The sequence below is a fragment of the Charadrius vociferus genome, unplaced genomic scaffold (genome assembly GCF_000708025.1).
Source record: "Charadrius vociferus isolate BGI_N301 unplaced genomic scaffold, ASM70802v2 scaffold332, whole genome shotgun sequence".
NCBI lineage: Eukaryota > Metazoa > Chordata > Aves > Charadriiformes > Charadriidae > Charadrius > Charadrius vociferus.
In genome coordinates, this window is record NW_009647418.1 from 2,632,955 (window position 1) to 2,654,023 (window position 21,069).

Genomic DNA, 21,069 nt, shown 5'->3' on the forward strand with positions numbered 1-21,069 from the left:
GAACCGGTCGGAGCCGGGCTCGGGGCGGTGCGTGGGGGTTGGGCCTGTGAGGGGGGTGGGAGCCAGCCCTCCCAACCCCCCCCGCCGGGCCGGTGTGCGGGGTCTGGCGAGGAGGGCCCGATCCGGCCGGCCGCCGGGTTCGCTCCCCAAAGGCGCTTCTTCGCGTCCGAGGCTGTCGTTGTGCTTTCGGGACAGGGCTGAGGGATGTGGTGACCGGGGATCTCTGAGTTCGGGGGGTTCCGAGGGGCGCTTGGTCTCTGAGAAGGCTTTGCTTGATCTCGGGGTGGGTGTAAAGACGAAATTTCAGCTAAAAAAAAAGAAAAACAAAATCCCTTCTGCTGCTCTCCCCTTGGTCTTCCGGCTGATAGAATGTCCTGCTTGCACAGACGTGGAAGGAGCGGCATACAGCCTACCAGCTTCTTGGGGTGGGTGTGTGTCTTTCTGAGGTGGAAATCTTATCAGGTTACTAAGCACCTTTAAAGCCAAAACCGAGCAAAACTGTTCAAACACAGTATTTTGCTCCTATGGGATGCACATAAGATGCGGAGAGAGAAGGTAGTGGGTGGCACCTTGTGAGAAGAGAATATGGAAGTGGTGACTGGTGTAGTTGGAAAGGCTTTTGGTGCAGAAATTGGCAAAATTTTAACTCGTTCTTAAAGGAGGGAGTTTTTGGTTTAGTGTGTCTCATTTGTGTCTTGTGTTGGCGCTTTTCAGCAGGGTTTAATTTCTTTTACAAAGTAACATGAAGAGTCTAGACACTGTAATTCAATTATGGGTTAATGACACTAGTGCAGGGAAAGAATCCACAGCTGACCTAGGTTAACGAGAAAATTAATGATGCCCACGTTGCTTTACCTTTCACCTTAAAATGACTGAATGCTTGGCAGTAAGCATAAGGAGATTTTCTGTTTGATACTGACAATGTTCATGTATCCAAAATGGGTAACAAAAATTTCCTACCTATATATTTATTTAGTGTTGACAGTGATGTCTGAGCAGTTGTTACAGGCTCTTGAATAAAATAAGTCTAAGAAGCAGGTGTTAAGCTATCAGGCAAGGGTTGCGGTAGCAACTATGTTATGGCCTTTCAGTTATGTATCCTGCTGCTATGCCCTGAAAAGACGACAGTCATTTATAATGAAGCGAGTTGACTTCTGATAGACCCTTTTAGTTCATTTGTTTTATTTTTCTGTTCTTTCTATGCGGCTATTTTAAAATCTTTTAAATATAAAGCTATTCCATTAGTTTTTACAAATACGTTAAGAATTAATGTTTCTGCAACTGACAACTTTCCCGTAAGATGAGAAAAAATGTTTTTCAAAAGTCCTGAGTTTTAAAACTTGAACTCTCTTGGATTAAGTCATTGGTTTTCAGAATGTGTTTCTGCAAATTACTCTTGCCTAATAAACTAGGATAATTATGCATAACTTGTTTTGTATAGGAAAAATTAATATTGATCTGTTTCCACTCTTTATTATTGAAAAGGAGAAAACAAGTCTTAGCTTGATAGTTTAACGATTGTCAGGAAAGTCTGATTACACATCAGTCAGGCTCCAAGCCAGGGTGTATCTGTGAGTGCAGCCACCTGCTGCGGCTGCCTGTGACTTGGCTGGAGGTCAGGGAAGGGCCACTGTAGTTCGTTCCTCTTAAACAACGTTTGCAGGAAGCTTAGGAAGATTTTCCCCTATGCGTGGGGTGCCCACAGCATGGACGTTTCTTGTTATGCCTGGGATGAGTTTTGCTCTTGAAATACGTGTAAAATTTAATTTGTTGCATGTATATTTCATGTTAAAATTGCACAGTGTTGCGTGTTGTACAGCTAAGAAGCAAACCGACCAACTGTGTTTGATATTTTGCTGCATTGCAACACCTTTAATGGCAGCTTACAATAGTAAAAGTGAAGTACCAGGTTTGTGTGGGTTGGAGAGGTGCTTTTGATGTTCCATACTTAAGGCACTTACATGAAGGTGGTGGTGTTTCTCTCAGCTTCTCTCTAAGCCAGTGAGGGCTCTTTTCTTACCTTTTGTGCTTAGTGGTTTGAAAGGAGATGTTCTGACGTATCCTAAATTATTGTATTAAGTTCCCACATGTGTAACAGGACTGTATTTGGATCAGAGGAAATGTGGAATTTAATATAGAAATTAGTCTAGTTATTACAGGAATTAAAGCAATATCATTACTGAACTGAAGTGCATGTTCTGGTTGGTTTAGGTTTTACAGCAAGAACTACAAGTCTCAAAAGCAATTATCTTATGTCTTCATGCTTTGCAAAAAAAAAAAAAAAAAATGCTGCCCTGGATTGAAAAACAGAACACCAGTAACCAGCATAGTTAAGAAAAAAAGTATATATAAAAAAATGTTTAAAGGAAGTTTTACCACTCAGCTTGCTTTCAGAAAGAACCTTATGTGATTCTGTTTGCCTTTTTTTTTCTTTTTTTTAGTAGGTTTGAGTGAGCCACATGACAGTGATTAAACATGTGACCTAAACAACTTGGAGTCCAAATTCCAACTTTAAGTAGAATATGCACTTTTGATAGAGAATCTGGTGCTAAAGGCTTTCAAGAATAAAAATTAGCAATTTATTTATGTATTTAGAATTGTTTGTGGTGTTTTAAGATTAAATTGTGTGACTTGAAACTGAAATCCAGTCCATATAGAGTAAGTTCATTTAGAGTTCTTTTAATTTTTGTTAGACATTTTGTAAGACAAAACAGCAGGTTCAGAGAGGTCTTGAGAAACACTTCCTTTTCCGAGAAACTAGACCATAACTAATTTCTAATGGAGATTGGTTTGTTACTTTGAAAACCCAGAAGTGTGTTTTTTAGAGTTTTATTGTGAATCATATAAGAGCTGGATTAGTTTTGGAGAAGAACCTGCTGGGGACAGCTCTGCACTAATTATGATAAATTGTTGTATTGCTGCCTGTCGTCATTTCAGGGTTTGCCTCTCACCTACGACTGGCTGTTAGTCTCTTCCTTCTTTGCTTTGCTCTTGCGTTACCTCCTCAAATTCCTTTCCCTTTTTGTGCGGAACTCTGCTAGAAAAGGAGTTATGAAAGCCAGCTCCTTGTGCCTGCGTGAGCCTCTCGGAAGCAAATCTTACCTACTTTGGTTTGTAGCTGGGAAGTGAAGATTATTAGGCTGTTATAGATGTTAGTGTACAGAATTCCTGGTGCTCTGGGAATTCATACCACATGCTTTTGGGATGATGACAGATGGAGAGAAGTAGCTCTTCAGTAGCAAGTTGCATCTGATGTGTGCTTTCAGATATTCATTTTCTTTTTTTGCTTTGTGAATGCTTTCAGGCGGGAGCTACTTCCATGTGGGCTTCCTGCTGTGGATTGCTGAATGAAGTCATGGGTACCGGTGCCGTCCGTGGCCAGCAGGCTGGCTTTGGGGGAGGTGCTGGCCCGTTCCGATTTGCACCAAATACAGACTTCTCTGCCTATCCATCTCCAGCTGCGGCGGGCACTAACATAGTTTGCAAAGCCTGTGGACTTTCCTTTTCGGTTTTTAGGAAAAAAGTGAGTATGTTTCCTATTACATAATATTTTTAGTCATGTGAATTAATCTGTAGGCATATTGGGAGGTGAATGTGTATTTTTTCCTTAGATAAGGAAACCCAAGGCAGATAGCCAGGGAGGGAGTAAGTGCCTTATTCTGAGGTCACAGGAAATTAATGTCAGACAGGATTAGAAGTTAAGAGGTCTGACGTTCATTAATCAGTGACACGTTGGATCTGGTCTGACCTAAAAATTAGTGGATTCTAATTTACAAGATACTTGTTTTAGCTTAAAAATCTTGAACATTAAAACAAATCTAGTTTTGAAGATGATACCAAACGTAGTTATTGGGTACTGGAATGAACAAACTGGATGATGGAAAAGCTAAACACTTGCAGTGTAGTATCACTGCTTCTTTCTGTGAAATACTCATGTAATTCTGTTTGTTTCCAAACCAGGTTTAGTTCTGTTAAATGCTATTGCACTCTCACAGCCTCTTACTTCATTTGGAGGCAGGTTGGTGGGTTAATGCAGATAAATAAAATGTTAATATTATTTCTGTGTATCATGGCTGTCCAGCATCGTTATTTTGTCCACTCGGTGACCTGATTCTCTGCAGCTTATTTAGATAAACAGGAAGCCTCTTTCTTCAGTTTGTGTGTTCCGTTTCTCCCTTCCTATGTGGCTTGTTGCTCGCATGGTAAAGACTTTGTTGAATTAAGTGTTGTGTAGGGACGCTTTTTGAAGCTAATGTTAATTTACTAAAAACCTGAAAAACGTTGAAGAGTTTGGATTTGTTCACAGCAGATGAGATGACCATTTAAAATTGCTGCTGAAAGTCTTGCCTGTTCTAGTTTTTGTAAGCTGTAGTGAATCTTTTGAACAAAGCTGTCTTCAGAAATGACATCTGGGTGTTTGGGAGTCTTTACCTACCATGTGATTCATCACGTTTAAGGCCTACTTTGAATTCTCTGAGTCAATTGAGGAAGAAGTACATTCTTCAAAGTTTGAGGATTATACCGGTTTTTACACATTCAAAAAAAGCAGTGACACTTAGTATATTCAAAAGTATTTTAACGTACCGTAAAATTGCCGGGCTTTCATTTCCGTTTATTGTCTAAACTACAACCTGAGTACTTTATTCATTTGTTTATTCGTAATGTTTTTTCACTGAAACCTCAAATCAGCTGACAGTAGTGCTACAAAAGCGATGGACTGCCTTGGAACACCTGCAAAATTGTTTGACAGGGCAGTTTTCTAGACTTAAATCCTAAAAATGATGTATGTCAAAACTGATGATGGAAGGACTGGTAGTAAATTATGTAGCCTGGAGAAGGAAAGAGCAGGGTATGACTTGTTTTCTGTGACATACAGCTGAATGGTTATTTTCTCTTTCTCCTTAGCATGTGTGTTGTGACTGCAAGAAGGATTTTTGCTCAGTTTGTTCAGTCTTACAAGAGAATCTCAGAAGATGTTCCACTTGTCACTTGCTGCAAGAAACAGCCTTCCAGCGACCTCAGTTAATGAGATTGAAAGTAAAGGATCTGCGTCAGTATCTGATTCTCAGAAACATCCCAACAGATACTTGCAGAGAGAAAGAAGACTTGGTGGATCTTGTGCTGTGCCATCATGGATTAGGTTCGGAGGAGGACATGGACGCTAGCAGCTTGCATTCGTCACGGTCACAGACTTCGGGGTTTTTTACTCATCCATTTTCTATGTCTGTATCGGTGTCGTCTCAAGGAGAACTTGCAAACAGAAGGGGAAGCACAGGAAATGGAACACCTTTGCGGGTACAATAATTAACATGTGGCTTATGTATAGCATAGCTTTTTTTTTTTTTCTATTATAGGCATGCATCACTTTAAAATAAAATGCTGACTGGTGCAGTTCAGGGTGGCAGGAAAATTGCCTTTTGTATCTCTCACCTGAAAACAGAAGATTACTAGATAGCATTACAGGTTTGGATGATAGCGGTGACTTAAATCAGTAACGATTGGTAGCAGTTCAGACTTTAAAATGTCATTGTCACCTGTGATCAGTCCAGTGCAAAGGAAAATGTTTTACAAGGGATAATTTTTTTTAAATCCTGATTAGTTTCATTTTGTACACAGGGACAAACTGAAACATCTTCTATAAATAATGAAGAAGAAGAAAGTGCAGAAGAGCAGGTGAGAGATGAACTATCCAAAGAATGAATTTTTGGCCTGTGACACCATAAAGTGTTTAGAGCTCTGTTGACGTTTACTATCACAGTCTGGTTCTTTCAGACTTAGCTGTGTCTGGCAATGCATATCTGCAAGTACTTCATTTAAAAAGAATAAAACTTTAGCCAAGCTGCTGCAGCTTAATGTAGCACCAGATGTGGTGCTCTGAACTTATTCGGACAGTTAAAAACATGCGATTGATGTGTTTCAGACCCCTGGATTGTCCAGAAAGCGAGCGAGGGCATCTTTGTCTGATATTTCAAGTCTGGAAGACATTGAAGGTTTGAGTGTTCGGCAGCTGAAGGAAATACTCGCTTGTAATTTTGTCAACTACTCAGGATGCTGTGAAAAATGGGAGCTTGTGGAAAAAGTGAGCAGACTATACAGAGAGAGTGAAGAAAACCACAAGACCCGTAGGTTTATATTTAATTCCCACTTTAAGACTACTTATTTTCTGGTTTGCAGTAGCTGGTTCTGCCAACAGAAGGACTTGGTATCTAACTTGGTCTGCTTAGCTGGAACAACTGGAAAGTGTGTTTTTACAATTCGAGCTGCATCTAGAGTAGTTGAACATGGTTCTAGTGAGTAAAGGAAGCTTTCCAGGATTGCGCTGGGTTTTGTGACTTTTTTCCAAAGCTAGGAGAGCTCAGCTTTCACAGTGAAGGTAAAATTGCACAACTGAGAACCAGTTCCTCAGAGAACACGAAACCTGGCACCTCCACGTCCTTTATTAGGTTTCACCGGGCATTAGCAAGGGAGCTTCTCAGTAGCTGGCAGCAGACCAAAGCAATTCAGATCTTTTACTGTGGTACAGAATGAAAAGCTACAGTGGCAGAGGTCCAAGTTCAAGTGGTTTGGTCTTGGTCCATGTTTTCATGATAAGGTGGTTCTGTGGCTGCAGCTCAGTGGCTGAGGTTCTTCTACCCTCTGTTACACTCAACAATTGGAACCTTTCACTTGCGTGATTGTAGCATGTCCGCAGACCCATTCCTGGGCACAAAGTATAAGCTGAGGAGCAACTTTTTGATGTCAGTACCAGCTTGAAAAACGCCTGCCTGGCTCATCATTCCTGCACCCAGCAGCCAGGCTGTCAGGAACACAGGAATGTGGTGACTGGAAAACTTAATAGCCCTGGGCCACTGCACAGCGGGATTGTGCCAGCACATACACTGCAGGGCCTGTGATAATCAGGTGTGAAATCACCAGCTAATGGGGTGGAAGCTTGTGAAGGTGGGGGACTGTTAGTGAATGTCAGAACGTGGCTTAAGTGAAACCCTCAGTTTGGTCATAAACTAGAATTGAAAACCTGTCTGAAACCAAGGTTTAAACTCAGAATTTTTTATTATTTTTTTTTTTCAACATTGTCTCACAGAATATTCGGTTATTGATAGGGGATGCTGTCTATTTGCAATGAAACTTGACAGGTTTTGTTCAGTTCTGCTACCTTTACGGCCTACTTAAGGCTTCTACTTCACAGTCGGCTTTATTATTATTGTGTTTAATCTTCTGAGAAAAGTGTTCTGCCAAATGAAGTAAGCTCAGAGATGGAAAACCAACATGCTCTGAATTTTAATCCTGCATGTTATTTCACAGTCATTACGTTCTGAATTGAAAATGGTTTCTGAGTTTAAAGAATGAAGCAACATATTGGATGTTCACTTAGGGATTTTCTGGTTCTTGTTTCTTTGGTGTTTGTTTTTTGGGTTTTTTTTGAAGGAATATAGATTAATTCTTAGCTGTGAGTTAGAAAAACTATCGTGAGCAGCAGTACTTCATGCTAAATTAGCTCTCTGTGTATTTGAGTAGTTGCCTGGGCTAGAACTTAGGTTTTCCAGGGTCGGAATGCCTGATGTTCCTCTCTGTTCTGTTTCAGAGGGCGAGAAGATGCAGCTGAATGACAATGACGATAACCTGTGTCGGATCTGCATGGACGCAGTGATCGACTGTGTCCTGCTGGAGTGCGGCCACATGGTCACTTGCACCAAGTGCGGCAAGAGGATGAGCGAGTGCCCCATCTGCCGACAGTATGTTGTACGGGCCGTGCATGTGTTCAAATCTTAAACCAAGACCAAAAATGGATTTTTAAAGTCACCCTTCTAGGATTGCTGTGGGTGGGAGTGCCCAACCTTGGGGCCCATGTCAGCTTTTTAGTTCCCAATAAACACATCAGGATCTAGAAGTTTGTGAAACATTTTTCTACAGCATACCGAATCCCACAGTTGGGCAGTACAACATGATACCTTACATGATGACTTACCTTACAAACCCACAAACTGTTTGAGTCAAACTGTTTACAGCAGTTCTTGCTCTCTTCTGAAGAATATCGCCTCTAATTAGCACATTCAGTACTCGGCAAGTGGTCAGGAAACACCTCTGCTTGACCATATTAGAGTGTTATGTTGTCTAGTGCATTAGAAGCAATGAGTATATCAATCAGTTGAATATTCAGCTTTTATGTAATTATAGAATGTAACTGTTCTGACACTGTCCCTGCAACAGTGTTAACAGCATAAAATATGACTGTAGAAAGCACTGCCATTAACTGTACCTGCACAGAAGCCCTTAAGCAATCTGTTTCATGCCGATTGCTTTGTTCAGCGTGTCTGTCATTATACATGTACTGTCTTGGCCATCCTTTGTCAAGGTACAAAGCGCGCTGTCATGTTGCAGGGCTCAGTGGTTTCACAGGGCTCTGCCATGTGCTGTCCAGATACTGATTACTAAGTGTTTTTTAGTTTAGGAATAAAATATTTTTTTAAAAAAGGGGCATAGAAAACCATATTATTGTGGTCTTTAATCCACTCATGCCTGTTGTAACTATTAATCTTCTGTGTGATGATTGTACGCCATGTGCCGACAACCTGATGTTACTGTGAATACTAATCAGGGTCATGAAACTACTTGCTGCTAACATGTGGAATGTATGGTGTTACTAACTTTAAACGGGGAGGGGCTTTATTAAGGATAAGGGGAAGGAAACATGGTATTTGTTTAAAACCTCATGTTCACAGCTGTTTTAACCATGGCTGAGTCGCTACTAGCCATGCTTCCCATTGGCTGCTGAGTGACCTGTGTTGCTGTCAGCCCTTGGCCCAGTTTCTAGCTGGGCTGTGTGCCAGCAGCAGGGGGAAGGGTCCGCTCAGAGCAAGGATTTTAATGGTCCTTGCAGGATACCTGTGACCCACACCTTGGGGAAGATGGCGACAAGACAGGCTGCCTGTGGCCAGGCATGGCCTGGACAGTGTCTGACAAAGTTCACTGTAAAAGAAGAGGTGAGGAAGAAGGGGGTCTGTCCTGGGTGGCTCTCCTTTCAGCAGGGTTGATCAATGGAGCTGTGGTTCCCCCTTTTCATCGCCCCCATGGCAGCAAAGGAACAGGGACACACTCTGCTTCTGCTGCAGGTCCCCAGCACTCTCACCTCCGCTACGCTGTCACACCTGCTCTTGTCTTTTATATGAAAAATTAAGCTGGCTTGAAAAAGAGAAAGTAGCTCCTCCTCAAAATAAAACACACAGCTTAGAGACATTGCTGGTTATTTTTCAGAAGGGAGCAAACCTCTCAACGGCTTTATTTTTTAGAAGTAACTTTTTAATGGTACTTAATTCCTGGAGTCTCTCTGTTCATTGGGTAAGCTAATGAAGAAAATCATATGTTATTATTATAAATCATTATGTTATTTCCATGCTGATCATTAGCCACACAAGCTTAATAAAGATTTGTGATGGGCTCTCAGGCTCTGTCTCTTTTCTCAACCAGCTGCAGGAGTGCTGTTGGTTACTCCGCTCAAGCTTTAAACACTCTTCTGGAGATGTCAGTGTTCCTCCAGACTAATCTGGACAGATTGCAGCATGAAAGAGGTATTTTATCCCCTCCTCAGTAAAAATGTATTGGAAGATGCCAGCATAAAGGCAAAGGCCAAGGAACAGCTCAAGTGCCATGAAAGTACTACTTGTAGGATGACAGGACGAGGGGCTTGTGCTGCTACTTCTGCCTCGCGCCAACACTAGAAACCATCACCTGCAGCACCCTCAGACCCCAGATGTAACCCCATGGGTTCACTGCAGTCACTCCACGCACAGCTTCACCCCAAACCCACCTGCCTGGGAACAGAAACCCGCAGAGCCAGCACCTGTTTTTGTACAATTGTTTATACAAATTCAACAAAGGTAAAACTGCATCAGGAAGGTCTACGAAAACAACACCGTACAACAATGGCACTTATGAATGCAGAATTTTACAATCAGGAAATAACCATGTTATAAACCTTAAATGAGAACTCAACTCACACTTCAAAGAAAGAGACTACGTTTGACCATTTATTCTACGGCTGGACTCACTGTATAAATTAATTTTATATTGAGTACAAGAGCTCATGCTACAGAGTGAAACCCTCCTATGTGCAAAAGCTGAAATTGGAATTTTTTAAAATTTTGAGAAAAAGGTGATTTCTATACAGATAAAACTTGGCAAAGTGTTTTACTTCAACTATAATTTACACCTTATTTCCACAACATGCTTATGTCACTTCTGAAGTATACAAAGCAGGATATAAACTTCCATTAAAACATGCTTTAAGTTGAAAGTATTAACCTACTTTTCCTGACCTGGGCACGTTTGTAGATAGATACTGTCTACGAAGTATAGGTTAAGTTCTCGCCTACCATAAGTAAAGATAAAAATTGGCAATCAAAACCAAAACACTGGTAATGCATTCAAACATTGCATAAATAATTTTTAAACAATTTTTGTACAAAAATAGTTCTGCATAATGTAAGATGTAACAAAACAAAACGTGTTAAGAAGGCAGAAATGCAGTGCGTGGTCCACTTTAATGACACCAACTTTTTTTTTCTGTTGTTTTAAGAAATGAAAAGCAGAAATCAAATTTACACTACCAAGCACATGCTGTGGTACTTTAAATAACAGTATTTCTTGGAGATCAGTCGTCTTCCGGGTGTGAACAATTATCATCAATAACAGTCGCCTTATGAATTTGCATAAGAGCCAGTGCAGGACATCCCAGGTAGACTGAATTAGTGGCACAAGTTGAAATTCTTAACATGGGTAGTTTCATGTTGTTCTCTCCTCAACAAGAGTTGTAGAATCCAATCGTGGTATTTTCCAATATTCCAAGTTCCCAATTGAAAATAAAATCCCTACGTGGTCTTAGTCCCTTCCCCCCCGCCCCAGTATTTACACATGTCCTTTAACTAACTCAGTTTTTGCAGAAGTTTTTCTTCCACTTGCCCAAACTGAACACTTACTGACATTTCCGCTATGAACTGCTCGCAGCCTTCTTTTGTCACTTGCTTGCAGTACCTCAGGTCGATCTGGCAGATGTTTCCACAACGTTTGAAGTAAGACAGGCACTGGTCAGTAACCTTATTGCAGTCTGCAGGGAAAAAAAAAAAAAACAACAAAAAAAAAAACAGAGGACAAATTTAAAAGCGCATCTCTGCCTGTTCTCCAGCACGAGGACAGTTTATCCCAACTGTGGTAGGTCTTCTTTGCTCCTCCCGCACTGTGCCGCCAGCGAAATGGCCCGGACAGCCCCACGGCCATTCTCCGATCCCCGTGACTCCGTTGTGTAACTGATGAGATAAAGCAAAGCGCGCCAGATGCACAGAGCAGCAGCCTTGGAAAATCCCCTGTGGAGGATGAGCGAGGTACGACACACGGCTGCCAGGCAGGAGGCGGCAGTCCTGCGGGCTGGTGCAGGGCCTGGGGGAAGGCTGGGCAGCGGCGGGGTTATCTACACCGGCAGCAAGTCCAGCGGCTTAGATGGACCCTGGGCGGGCACTTACACCAGGGGTGCGGGAAGAGCCAGGTAAAACCACTTCCACTGATGACTGTTTCTCACAAGTCTAACACCAACAGGCAATTCCCATCCTCCCCCCTCCCCTGCGCTTTGTGTTGCTTACCTGATAAATTAATTTCTGTTAATGAATCCCGTGTGGTGGTTCCAACCGCGGTCAGCAGGTTAATAGACTGATCTGTCACATGATTACAGTAACTTAGATTGAGTTTGGAGAGCAGAGGCATGTGCCTTATAATCAGCCGCAAAGAAGCATCTGTAATATCCAGGCCAGCCAAACGCAGCTCAACGATGTTCCGTAGTTTACTCCGGTTGTCGATCTGACCTGGAAAGCGGAGGCAGAAGGTCAGTCCCAGAAGTCTCACCCCAAATTGCAGACATCTGCAGATCTATATGAAATGCACTGTGACACACAACACTGCTGCCCTACGTCAACTTCAGACACTTTTGCCTGTCGGGAGCTTTGGAGGGGACATCAGCAGTAACACTCGTCTATTTTTGGAACAGGCACGTGGACAAAGCCACCTCCCGATTTCAAAACAAAAGGGATGAAAGTAACTGCAGGGGCCCAGCGGAATTACAAGTCGGGAATAAGCAGTAGGCTGTGCAGTGCATGCCAGAAAGCAGATCTGATTTGCTCAAAATTTCACCTGAGCTGATATCCGGGCGAATGTGGCATGACCCACAGAACTGCTCCTTCCCTGAACTGGAAGAAAGTGTTTCCATACTCTCTAAAGTACACCCGTTGCAGCCTGAAGAGAAGAAAGTCAGACAGAAAACCAGCACAGTGGCTCAGATGACTGTTCAGCAGCCAGAGAACATCACTCGTTACCCAGTGGCTTTGAGCGAGAAGGTGCCACAAGTCACTACTTTCGACACCTCATGCGTCAGCAAAGCCCAGAACCCCACCAGTGTTAGCCGTGGGGGTTTCTGCCCGATTCCTCCAAGGGTGACTAGCAGCAGAACATGCCACAGAACGGCTGGGACAGGTCTCCCGCGTGCTCCTCCCGCCTGTTACCTGGCCGGTTATCTGTGGGTGGCGACAAGAGGTCTCTCATTTGTGCGTCTTTCAGGCCTTCTGCCCACTGCACATCCAGAGTTCGGAGTAAAGGACAACTGGAACTACAAAGTGCCGACACTGCTATCCATGAGCACCCTGATAACAGCAGGTCTCGAAGACCTGCAGATACAGAAGAAGTTGGAGCACGTGGCCTACCCAGAGAGACATACACAGTGATCTCTGCTATCACGCACATGTCAGGTGAAGCCCAGTGCCACTCTGAGAAACACCACCAGCACTCCAGGGCAAGCAGGGACCCCGTAAGCCTCCTCCTGCCCGGCTCTGCATCTCTCCCACTATCTGGAGCTTCATTACTGTGGGCGAGAGCAGACCCCCCCCACGCCCCCGCTGCTAATCACGTCAGCACAGACACTTTCCACAGCAACTTTACCTGTTGACTAAAACCCGCCTCCAATTACCCAGCAGGTCAAGTAGTCACAACTTAAGTAATTTTGGGCCCATTTTAACTCACTGATGCTTCATTCCTACATATCTACTCCTCTCCTAAGATACCCAGATCCTTGCAGACAGTCCTCTGATGTAGCAGTTTAGATACAAACTCGTTTGCTAAATTCAGTGATGTGGTCAAAAACCATCACTTACCTGGCAGTCTGTTGATAAGCCAACTCAGCTGCTTTTTAGATATATTTGTCCAGCTAAGATCAAGGGTTACAGGCTGTCTCCTAATAATGCCACTAAGCATAAGTGGAGTGATGGATTTACAATGGTTTAAATCTATTTTGGTCCATAATCTTTTGTCACAGCACCTACCCAAAAAGAAAAAAAGCCAACAGCACTTAATTCAGCACTTGTTTGATTTCCACAAGACTTTAAAAGGTGTCATTGAACAGTAGGGAAAACTACAGCATTTAACTGAAAATAGCAAAAATAAGGCTGAGCGATGTTAAGATAAGCACACCACCACACAATGTTATGTAGGTTTGAAGTTTCTTCACCAAATATATCATGCAATAAAGCATGGAATGATTTCAACAGAATTACAAGTGTCAACAACTTCAGATCCCATTTTAAGTCATCACAGCACTAACTAAAATCCATTTTCTAACCTGAGAACAAACCACACCTTGCTTAGCTTTTCAATACAAAGACTGGTTTTAAGTATTACTGTCCTGATTTTCCCTGTGCTTTCCTTACTTAAAATCCATGAATTCTGTAAAAGAGATCCCCCCCCCTCCTGTTCTGTGTGTTTGTGTTATTCCTATCTATACGGCTTACGCATTTTTACACTCTCTTTATGGTTCTCCAAGGGGAACAAGCAAAAAGTCCTAACGAGCATACAAGATTCTGCATTTTCTAATTTTTCCATTAGAAAAACTGCACTGAAGTGGGAAAGGCATTTCCCAACTTTCTGTGACACCAAGAAGCCCACGGAGGAGAAACTCCACACACATTATCTTGCACTGAATTATCAACCTCTCAACCTTTCTGTCATTCACACAGTTTGTCACTAGACCGTACTTGAAAGGAGTCTCTGTCACAACTTGCCCATCTGTGTGCACATTACAGTCGAATCCGAGATGACAGCCAACGAGTGACTTTACTGCGTTCAGTGAAACACATCAATCTGTCCACTAATGCTTCCTGCTGCCACACAGTCACTGACTGTGTCGCTGTTCACACTCTGGTACCCCCAGCAAGGAATGGACACACTGCGAGTAAATGGAATTAACGAAGGGTTCCTCCAGCAGCTCTGCCGGTACAGAACACAGTGAACAGGATTGCTCTCCACATACCCTCTACAGGGAAACAGTCAGCACGGACCTTCTGAGGAGAGCACCGGGAGATCTTTGCTGTATCTCAATAGATATTTAATAGCCAAACTGAACAAACAACTGCATTAGCAATCAGCAAGTCCTGGGGGCAGAATGACACCAAGACTTAGCATGACCCAGACTGGCTGTTCCAGCAGGCAAGAACATTGTGGTGTCTAACTGCAGAACAGGCTGCTCTGGGGTGTTACAGCCCCGGCAGGCTGACGCCGATGCTGACACACACAATTCCCATCAGAAAGGCCGGGAACTGCTGTTTCTGAGAAAGCACCAGAAGACATGCTGCTTCTCTAGAAGCTCCTGGCCACCCCTTCTCCTTGGGCTCAACAGAGCTTCAGTGACGCCCTGCAAACTTCTTTCTAGTGCCTCGATCACCCGCTTCCCTTTCGAATCCATCCCACCACAAGTTAGCCGTAGCTTGGTTTCCCGCCCTCCTTACCATCTGTTCCAGGTCTTGCAAACTCTCATACAGATGCACAAGTCTCTATGACTGAGGTAGCTAAAGACAGCCATCCAGACTTCCCTCTGCATCACGTGGGCTGCCCCGTCATCCAGGGGGAGCGAGTCCGGAGGGGGGCTGATGGGAGGTGGCCGGATAACGTGCCGCTCCATCTGAATGCATTTGGGAGGAGAGAGCGAAGGCGGTGGCCGGGTTATTCCCCGAGGTGTGCTTCGCAGGCTGGGGATGAGCTGGTGCCTCAGCTCCCGGGGAGTCCCGTTTAACCCTTTGCTGAACCTATGGAGTCTCTCAGTGTTGTTCAAAGCACGCTTAGGTTCCTCATTCTCGCTCTCAGGTTCAGATTTGATGGGTTGGTGATTCTCATTGGCAAGGCTGTTCTCGGTTTTTTGGATCTCCTGGTTGAGCTCCTTGCTGAGCTCCTTGCTCAGTTCTTTATTGGGAAGCCGCCTTTTCCGCCTCATCTTGAACTTCTTCTTGTCCCTGGGCTCGGCGCCCTCCGTGCTGGGGCCTGCAGTGGGCGAGCTGGACCGTGACTGGTCACTATCCTTGGACCTGGGAGGTGCTTCTGGCAGGTCATCCTCTGGCTCTTGCTTGAGTCGCCGCAGGGGTTTGATCATGGCAGTTCGGTCATCTGGAGCCTTCCACGATCGCCGCTGAAAAGGAAGAGACAAGGGCTGACTATTTGAGCAAGAACAGACTCAGCAATACTTCACATGCTGATGCTCCACAGAGGCAGCCCTGCCCGGGGGGGGCGGCCGCCCCCCAGCCCTGGGCCCCACCCATCTGAGCACAAGGGTACATTCACCGGCCAAAGGTATCAAGTTCAAGTGCCATCACATGGACGAGGAGTCCAGCTACTGGCTCTCTGGACTCCAACAGTGTGATAAATGCATTTATTCACCATGCATAATCCTGCAGATTTAAGGGCCTTACTCATTACACGATGGACAATTTATATACAGAAGATTAGCAGCATACCATAGACGGCTTTTTCCCCAGCAAGCCAGAAGAAACCAGGCTTGGGACACATTCACTGGGCACCCACTTTAAACACCAGCTAACATGCACTCGTGCCCAGTGGCCAAAACATCAGTTTCTGAAACCTCCTGAATCACAATCACCGACTCCCACTGTGGTTGTGCTGTTGTGGCCCTTATTGCTGGATACTCACAGCCTTGTTTAATTACATTTTAGCTGCTCCTTTACATCCTGCACCACTCTGCTGCTCTTCACAAGCTTCCCCCACCTCCGGTGCATGCAGAACGGGGAATGCGGCAGGTCTGCCACACCACTAGCCTGATGAGACCTCAGGCTGACACGATCTCCAACACAACGTAGGCTGACAGGGGTTAGCTGGCACCTTCTTCCCTGCCCCAGTAACCGGTCATAACAGCAAACTGCACTTCACTTGCTCGCATTAATCAAATCTCTCTTTGATGCACACCAGATAGAAGCATAAGTGACATACAAACTAAGACCATTAGACTTCAAGTCTAATCTGATTGCTACAAGCAAGAAAGAAGCCACCAACTGTTAAAATGAAATAGCTCTAATAAGGAGAGATCTGGACTGGCAAGAAAAGGTGAACTGCTGTGAACACACTTGTTCTATCAGAAGGTCTACGCTTTCACAATAAACTAATTGGATGAAGTCAGTGGATGTGCTCCTGTGCTTCAGACTGCACTGCACAGCCGAGAAAGCTGATCACCCTGTCTTTAAATTAACATATTATAAAGGGAGAGGTCACAGTAAGTTAATGACAGGTTAGAGTAAAAAAATTACAACATCAGACTACTGTCAGCTTGCAGCATCCTTCACACGGGCTACTGACGAGTGCTTAGTTTAAAGGCATCGGACTCCTGTTACCGTGCTAGATCAAGAGAGGTAATCAGGACTTGCACGCCAGGTTGGCCCCGGCTCCCTGGGGTGTCAGCGGAGGACTCCAGGGATGTGCTGTGGTACGGACTGCTGAGGGGCTGTGGCAGGGGCAAGATTCAACCACAGAGGAAGAGCAAAACATCAGTATAGAAACAGGATTTTATTCCTTGGTTCACAAAACACAGCCTGCTGCTGTACTTTAATATGGGATACCAGAACAGAAAATATAAAACCAGACCCTGCAGCTAAGCTATCCTGGAGTGGAAAGGTTTCCATGAGAGATATTCTATAATTTCAAGATGTAAATGTGATAATAAAAATGCCTGCAGTGACACAAGGGCATGACTGATAGAGAAACTGGTTCACCATTCAGCTCACATGAGGCGAGGGGATTAAAAGGGATTGAGAAAACATCTATTGAAAAGGCAAAGTACCTTCTTCCTCAAGAGTTTGTCTTCTTTTCCAAGTTTTAGCTGTTGGAAGAAAGAAAAGTAAAAACCCCAAAACATGCATTTGTTGTGCTGTTTGATGAAGGTCTGGTGATCCACAGTGCCTTCTGCATGTACTGGGGGGCTTTCACGGAGCAATTCAAGCCATCCATAAACACTGCAGCGCATCCAAAGGGATGGGGAAAGGAAAGTATGGCCAGAAGGCAGATATGCATAAACTAGTATCGTGAATTTTGCTCTCTCGTTCCACCAAAGCAAGCCCAATCCCTACATTTACTGTACCGTAGCACTCCCCCTGTCTCATGAACTACACAGCCAGCCACCGATTCTGATTTTAAAGCCATCAGCCATTGACTCATGAGACACATTAAGTCTAGGTCCTTACTTCTACCTCTGCAAATCAGCATTTCTGTATATCCCAAGCAACGCGTTTCACAATCCACAAGACAATTCAGAGTGACCCTGCCTGGCCCAAGAGCTTTGACTGTTAAATTCAGGGAAAAGCTGTCTACATCGCTGTTGTGAGCAGCTCCTCCTCTCTGCAGGCTACAGGAGATGTCATTTCTAAAGGTCCTCTGATGGGTTAAGAGTATTGTACATCCTTGAATCAGCCACAAAACAAGCTGCCATGCGCCACCAAGTGGATAAAGATGAAAAGGTTTCCATTAAAAATTGATTTCCACCTTGTTCCTACTCGAAGCATCTTGCAAGGACTTTTCAGTTAAAGTGGGTTTTCCAGTATTTTGAATAAAACAACAGCCACAGCCCAGTGTTTTCGGCCTCTGAACGTCAACCTGAGTGTCGCTGTTCAAACTACTGTCCTGTTAGACTAGCAGTTTTCAGAAAGGAAGGTAAAACATCGCAGTTTCTTTTGTAACAATCTGGGATTTCAAGATGAGCTATAAGCCAGAAGGCAAGAGACATGAGCCCCAACCAGCCCACGCGCATCTGTGTAAGTACATGAAAAGAGTGTTTTGTCATACCCGCTTTCTCATAGTGGGTTCCTGGGGTTTCTCAAATTTCCTTTTCCTCCACAGATGCACTTCGTCTGACTTTCTCCTCAGTATTGAGTCAACTTGAGTCTTTTTGGAATGTTCCTCCGATTTCCGCCTGGGAGTTTCTTCACAATCCCCTTTCCGTTTTGCAGCATCTGTTACTTCCTTATTGTCTCTGTTCATTTTCTGTTCTTTCAGCAATGAGCCTGGGAGATTTGATGCGTATTTGAATCCTGGTCCGCGCTTTTGCTTGTACGCCAAAGAGACACAAAACACAAACAAACTTTATATCTTACGCCTTTCTCAGCTCTTTACCTAAGTTGCCTCCAACACTGGTGGGTTGATCACTTTGTAACAGACAAAATGATTAGCAAGGAGTTAGCGCAAAGTAGTTTCAACCTTCATAAAGTTATTTTTGGAAGTACACACTTGCAGAGTTTGTCTCAGTTTGCAAAGAAATAATGTTTCACTAATTCCAACAGACACTTCAGGTTTCCCATAACTGCTTCCGGATTTTGTTTTCTTTTAAAAAAAAAAGTATTTTCACACTAGAAATTAACATGCAGCACTGCACAGAACTAACCCAAATATTCCCCAAGTTTTGGGGGAAGCGTTGGTATATAGAACAAGAATACAAAAATTATTAAGGAATAGAAAGCCATCAGCTTATTTCCTTCAACTCAACTGAATTAAGCACAAAATCAAAAGCTGGTATCGGGCAAAATTACATCTACAAGCCAGAGGGAACACTTGAGATTCTATATCTCATTCCAGTAGCACTTATTCCCATTAAACTCACTTTTCCAGTTTTCCCTGCATGGTTGCACTTTGGACACTCCCAGCAGTTCGGCAGCTCATCATTAACCACACCATCCGATTCCTTCACCTGGTAAAAGAGAGGCACAACTCAGTTCACAATCGTGCTGCAAAAAGCTGCAAAAGTCTACAGGTAAATAATTTACAGGCATTTTGTACAGCTCAATTTTCTCTGATTGACTGCTGCCCTCCCAACGCCTGCAGAAAAGAAACCCAGATCACAGCAGGTACTGCACCATCCTGCTGGTGCTGAGCAAGCCCTTGGTCCTGCACAATTACCCTTCTGATGATGTCAACAGGGGAGGAAAGCACGCTGGCTAAATTGGTATTTGACAAAGGGTTCAGGTCTGGGCTTTTTATGAAAGTCAATGACAATCCCAATTAACACAGGGCACATTCTGGTCTTGCAAAAAAACCAAAACCCCACCCCAAAAACACAAACCAAAATCCCAAAGCCCAGGACAGCAATCACACCATCTCCAAATGTCCTTCCACACCACTTATGTGAAAAGCTCAGTCCTGTCCCATCGCCCCCCAGAGTGAGGCACAGTCTGATCTTTTAATAGAAGGGATTTTTCCTATACACACATCCTCACATACATTAATACTGCTCGGCATTTTTAGAAGCAGAGCACCCTGCACTGTAATCAAGTGTTCCTTAAAATATTTTTCTTTATGGATCAGAACTAGCAGTCCCGTGCCTCCAAGCCCTCAAGCCCATGTGCCAATGAAAATGATGGTTGCCAAGTTAGCTAGAGAACAGGCACTTTTATTCAGAAGACCGGACACATAAAGGCATTTTTAAGGTTTCTCACACCCAGTTACCCAGCGAGTGTAAGGAAGAGAAATGCTTACTACTTCACTACCTCTGAGAGACTGTGACATTTTGCTTTTTCAAAGAGAAGACGCACACTCAGTGTTGTCACGCTACAATAAAAGCACAGTCCTGTCCTACGCAGTTGAACAGCTGCTGGTTTCTAAATTTCCATATAGGAGCCTGCATTACTTTCCAAACAGGAGATAGGCGTTTCTGAAAAGGCACTTCTGTGAATGAAACTGAGGATGAAGAGTAGAGCTAAGGTAAAAAACACCCTCCACACACACGCTCACTCATGGCACATTCACATTTACGGGTTTAGTTATATATTCAGAAATAAGCCTTGGGGGAAAAAGAAATAATAATTTATTACTATTACAGGTAACAAAGATATGCTACTGTCAAGACAAACAGCTGGGCATTGGCATCAGCAGCACAGTAGCAGGAGACTGCTGCTGAAACAGGCAGGGGCAAAGATCTGCAGATTTTTCATGCTTCTGAAACATTTCCTCTTCTCCTCCCAGCTCAGAGAAAAGGCACTAGCTGTGCAGGATCAAGCCCTGGTTTTAGGGGAACTGCTTCCTCAGGTTCCTGAGCCAGACAGCAGCCATTCTAGTTTCCCCATCTAGCGAGAGGGATGACATGTCAGTCTCAGCAAGTCTTCTGGAGTTAATAAACGAGTAAATGAAGTGGGCAGAATTTAAATACTGGTTTTATCACAACTGTGTGCCTTTGAACCTTCTTTCCCATGGTAGGTGTAAGATACTCCAGGAGCTGTTGTATACATCTCTGCCTCAGGGGAACAATTCCTGGCCCAAGCCCAAGTTGGGAACAAGTTATTTCCCGCACTGAATATAGAACAAATGCTACTGAAGGGAAAGCATTACAGCTCTGTCCCTTCTGTGAAGTTTAAGGAAACGAACAGATGTGAGGAACTGTAAGCAAACTAATTAGACACACACAAACCTGCCACTGAATCTGTCCCTAGCCTTTCAGGCTGGGTGGGAGCCAGTTCTGAGTGTTTGCTACAAACAGCAGGTGGGTGTCTGAGCCACAGCGTGAGGCATCTTCAGAAACGTACCTGCAGCACGAGGTCAGCAATTCAGAAAGTCTAAACGTGAGACTATGCTACTGCGAAGTCTTCTTGTTAAGGAATACGGAGACCCCAGGGTGCTGATCTGACATTGCTGAGTGAGAGCCATGAATTCTGGCAGCACCAAGACTGAAACAATACAGGCAGCGAGACACCCCTGGGCTGAAGCCATGGGCAGCAGTGCAGC

General features: G+C 44.0%; 3 protein-coding genes across 3 annotated transcripts in view; 1 reads left to right on the plus strand and 2 right to left on the minus strand.

Annotated features, from left to right (window-relative positions):
* Positions 1 to 943, minus strand: part of ANAPC5 (anaphase promoting complex subunit 5) — a 20,034-nt gene extending 19,091 nt beyond the window's left edge. Inside the window, exon 1 of the mRNA XM_009880284.1 lies at positions 935 to 943. The gene's annotated coding sequence lies outside the window, so the exon portion shown is untranslated. The remainder of the gene's footprint in view (positions 1 to 934) is intronic.
* Positions 944 to 3,310: 2,367 nt separating this feature from the next.
* Positions 3,311 to 7,922, plus strand: RNF34 (ring finger protein 34, E3 ubiquitin protein ligase). The gene is made up of 5 exons (XM_009880285.1): positions 3,311 to 3,523; positions 4,906 to 5,295; positions 5,617 to 5,673; positions 5,921 to 6,122; positions 7,583 to 7,922. Exons 1-5 carry the CDS (start codon positions 3,320 to 3,322, stop codon positions 7,768 to 7,770), a joined length of 1,041 nt encoding a protein of 346 aa, XP_009878587.1. The 5' UTR covers positions 3,311 to 3,319; the 3' UTR covers positions 7,771 to 7,922.
* A 1,919-nt stretch (positions 7,923 to 9,841) lies between these two features.
* KDM2B (lysine (K)-specific demethylase 2B) overlaps positions 9,842 to 21,069 on the minus strand; it is a 119,227-nt gene continuing 107,999 nt past the window's right edge. The window contains exons 15-22 of the mRNA XM_009880286.1: positions 18,956 to 19,042; positions 18,145 to 18,405; positions 17,147 to 17,185; positions 14,814 to 15,487; positions 13,188 to 13,351; positions 12,543 to 12,704; positions 11,631 to 11,849; positions 9,842 to 11,101 (exon numbers count right to left, since the gene is read on the minus strand). Coding sequence (XP_009878588.1) covers positions 10,920 to 11,101; positions 11,631 to 11,849; positions 12,543 to 12,704; positions 13,188 to 13,351; positions 14,814 to 15,487; positions 17,147 to 17,185; positions 18,145 to 18,405; positions 18,956 to 19,042 — 1,788 coding nt within the window. The 3' untranslated portion in view covers positions 9,842 to 10,919. The remainder of the gene's footprint in view (positions 11,102 to 11,630; positions 11,850 to 12,542; positions 12,705 to 13,187; positions 13,352 to 14,813; positions 15,488 to 17,146; positions 17,186 to 18,144; positions 18,406 to 18,955; positions 19,043 to 21,069) is intronic.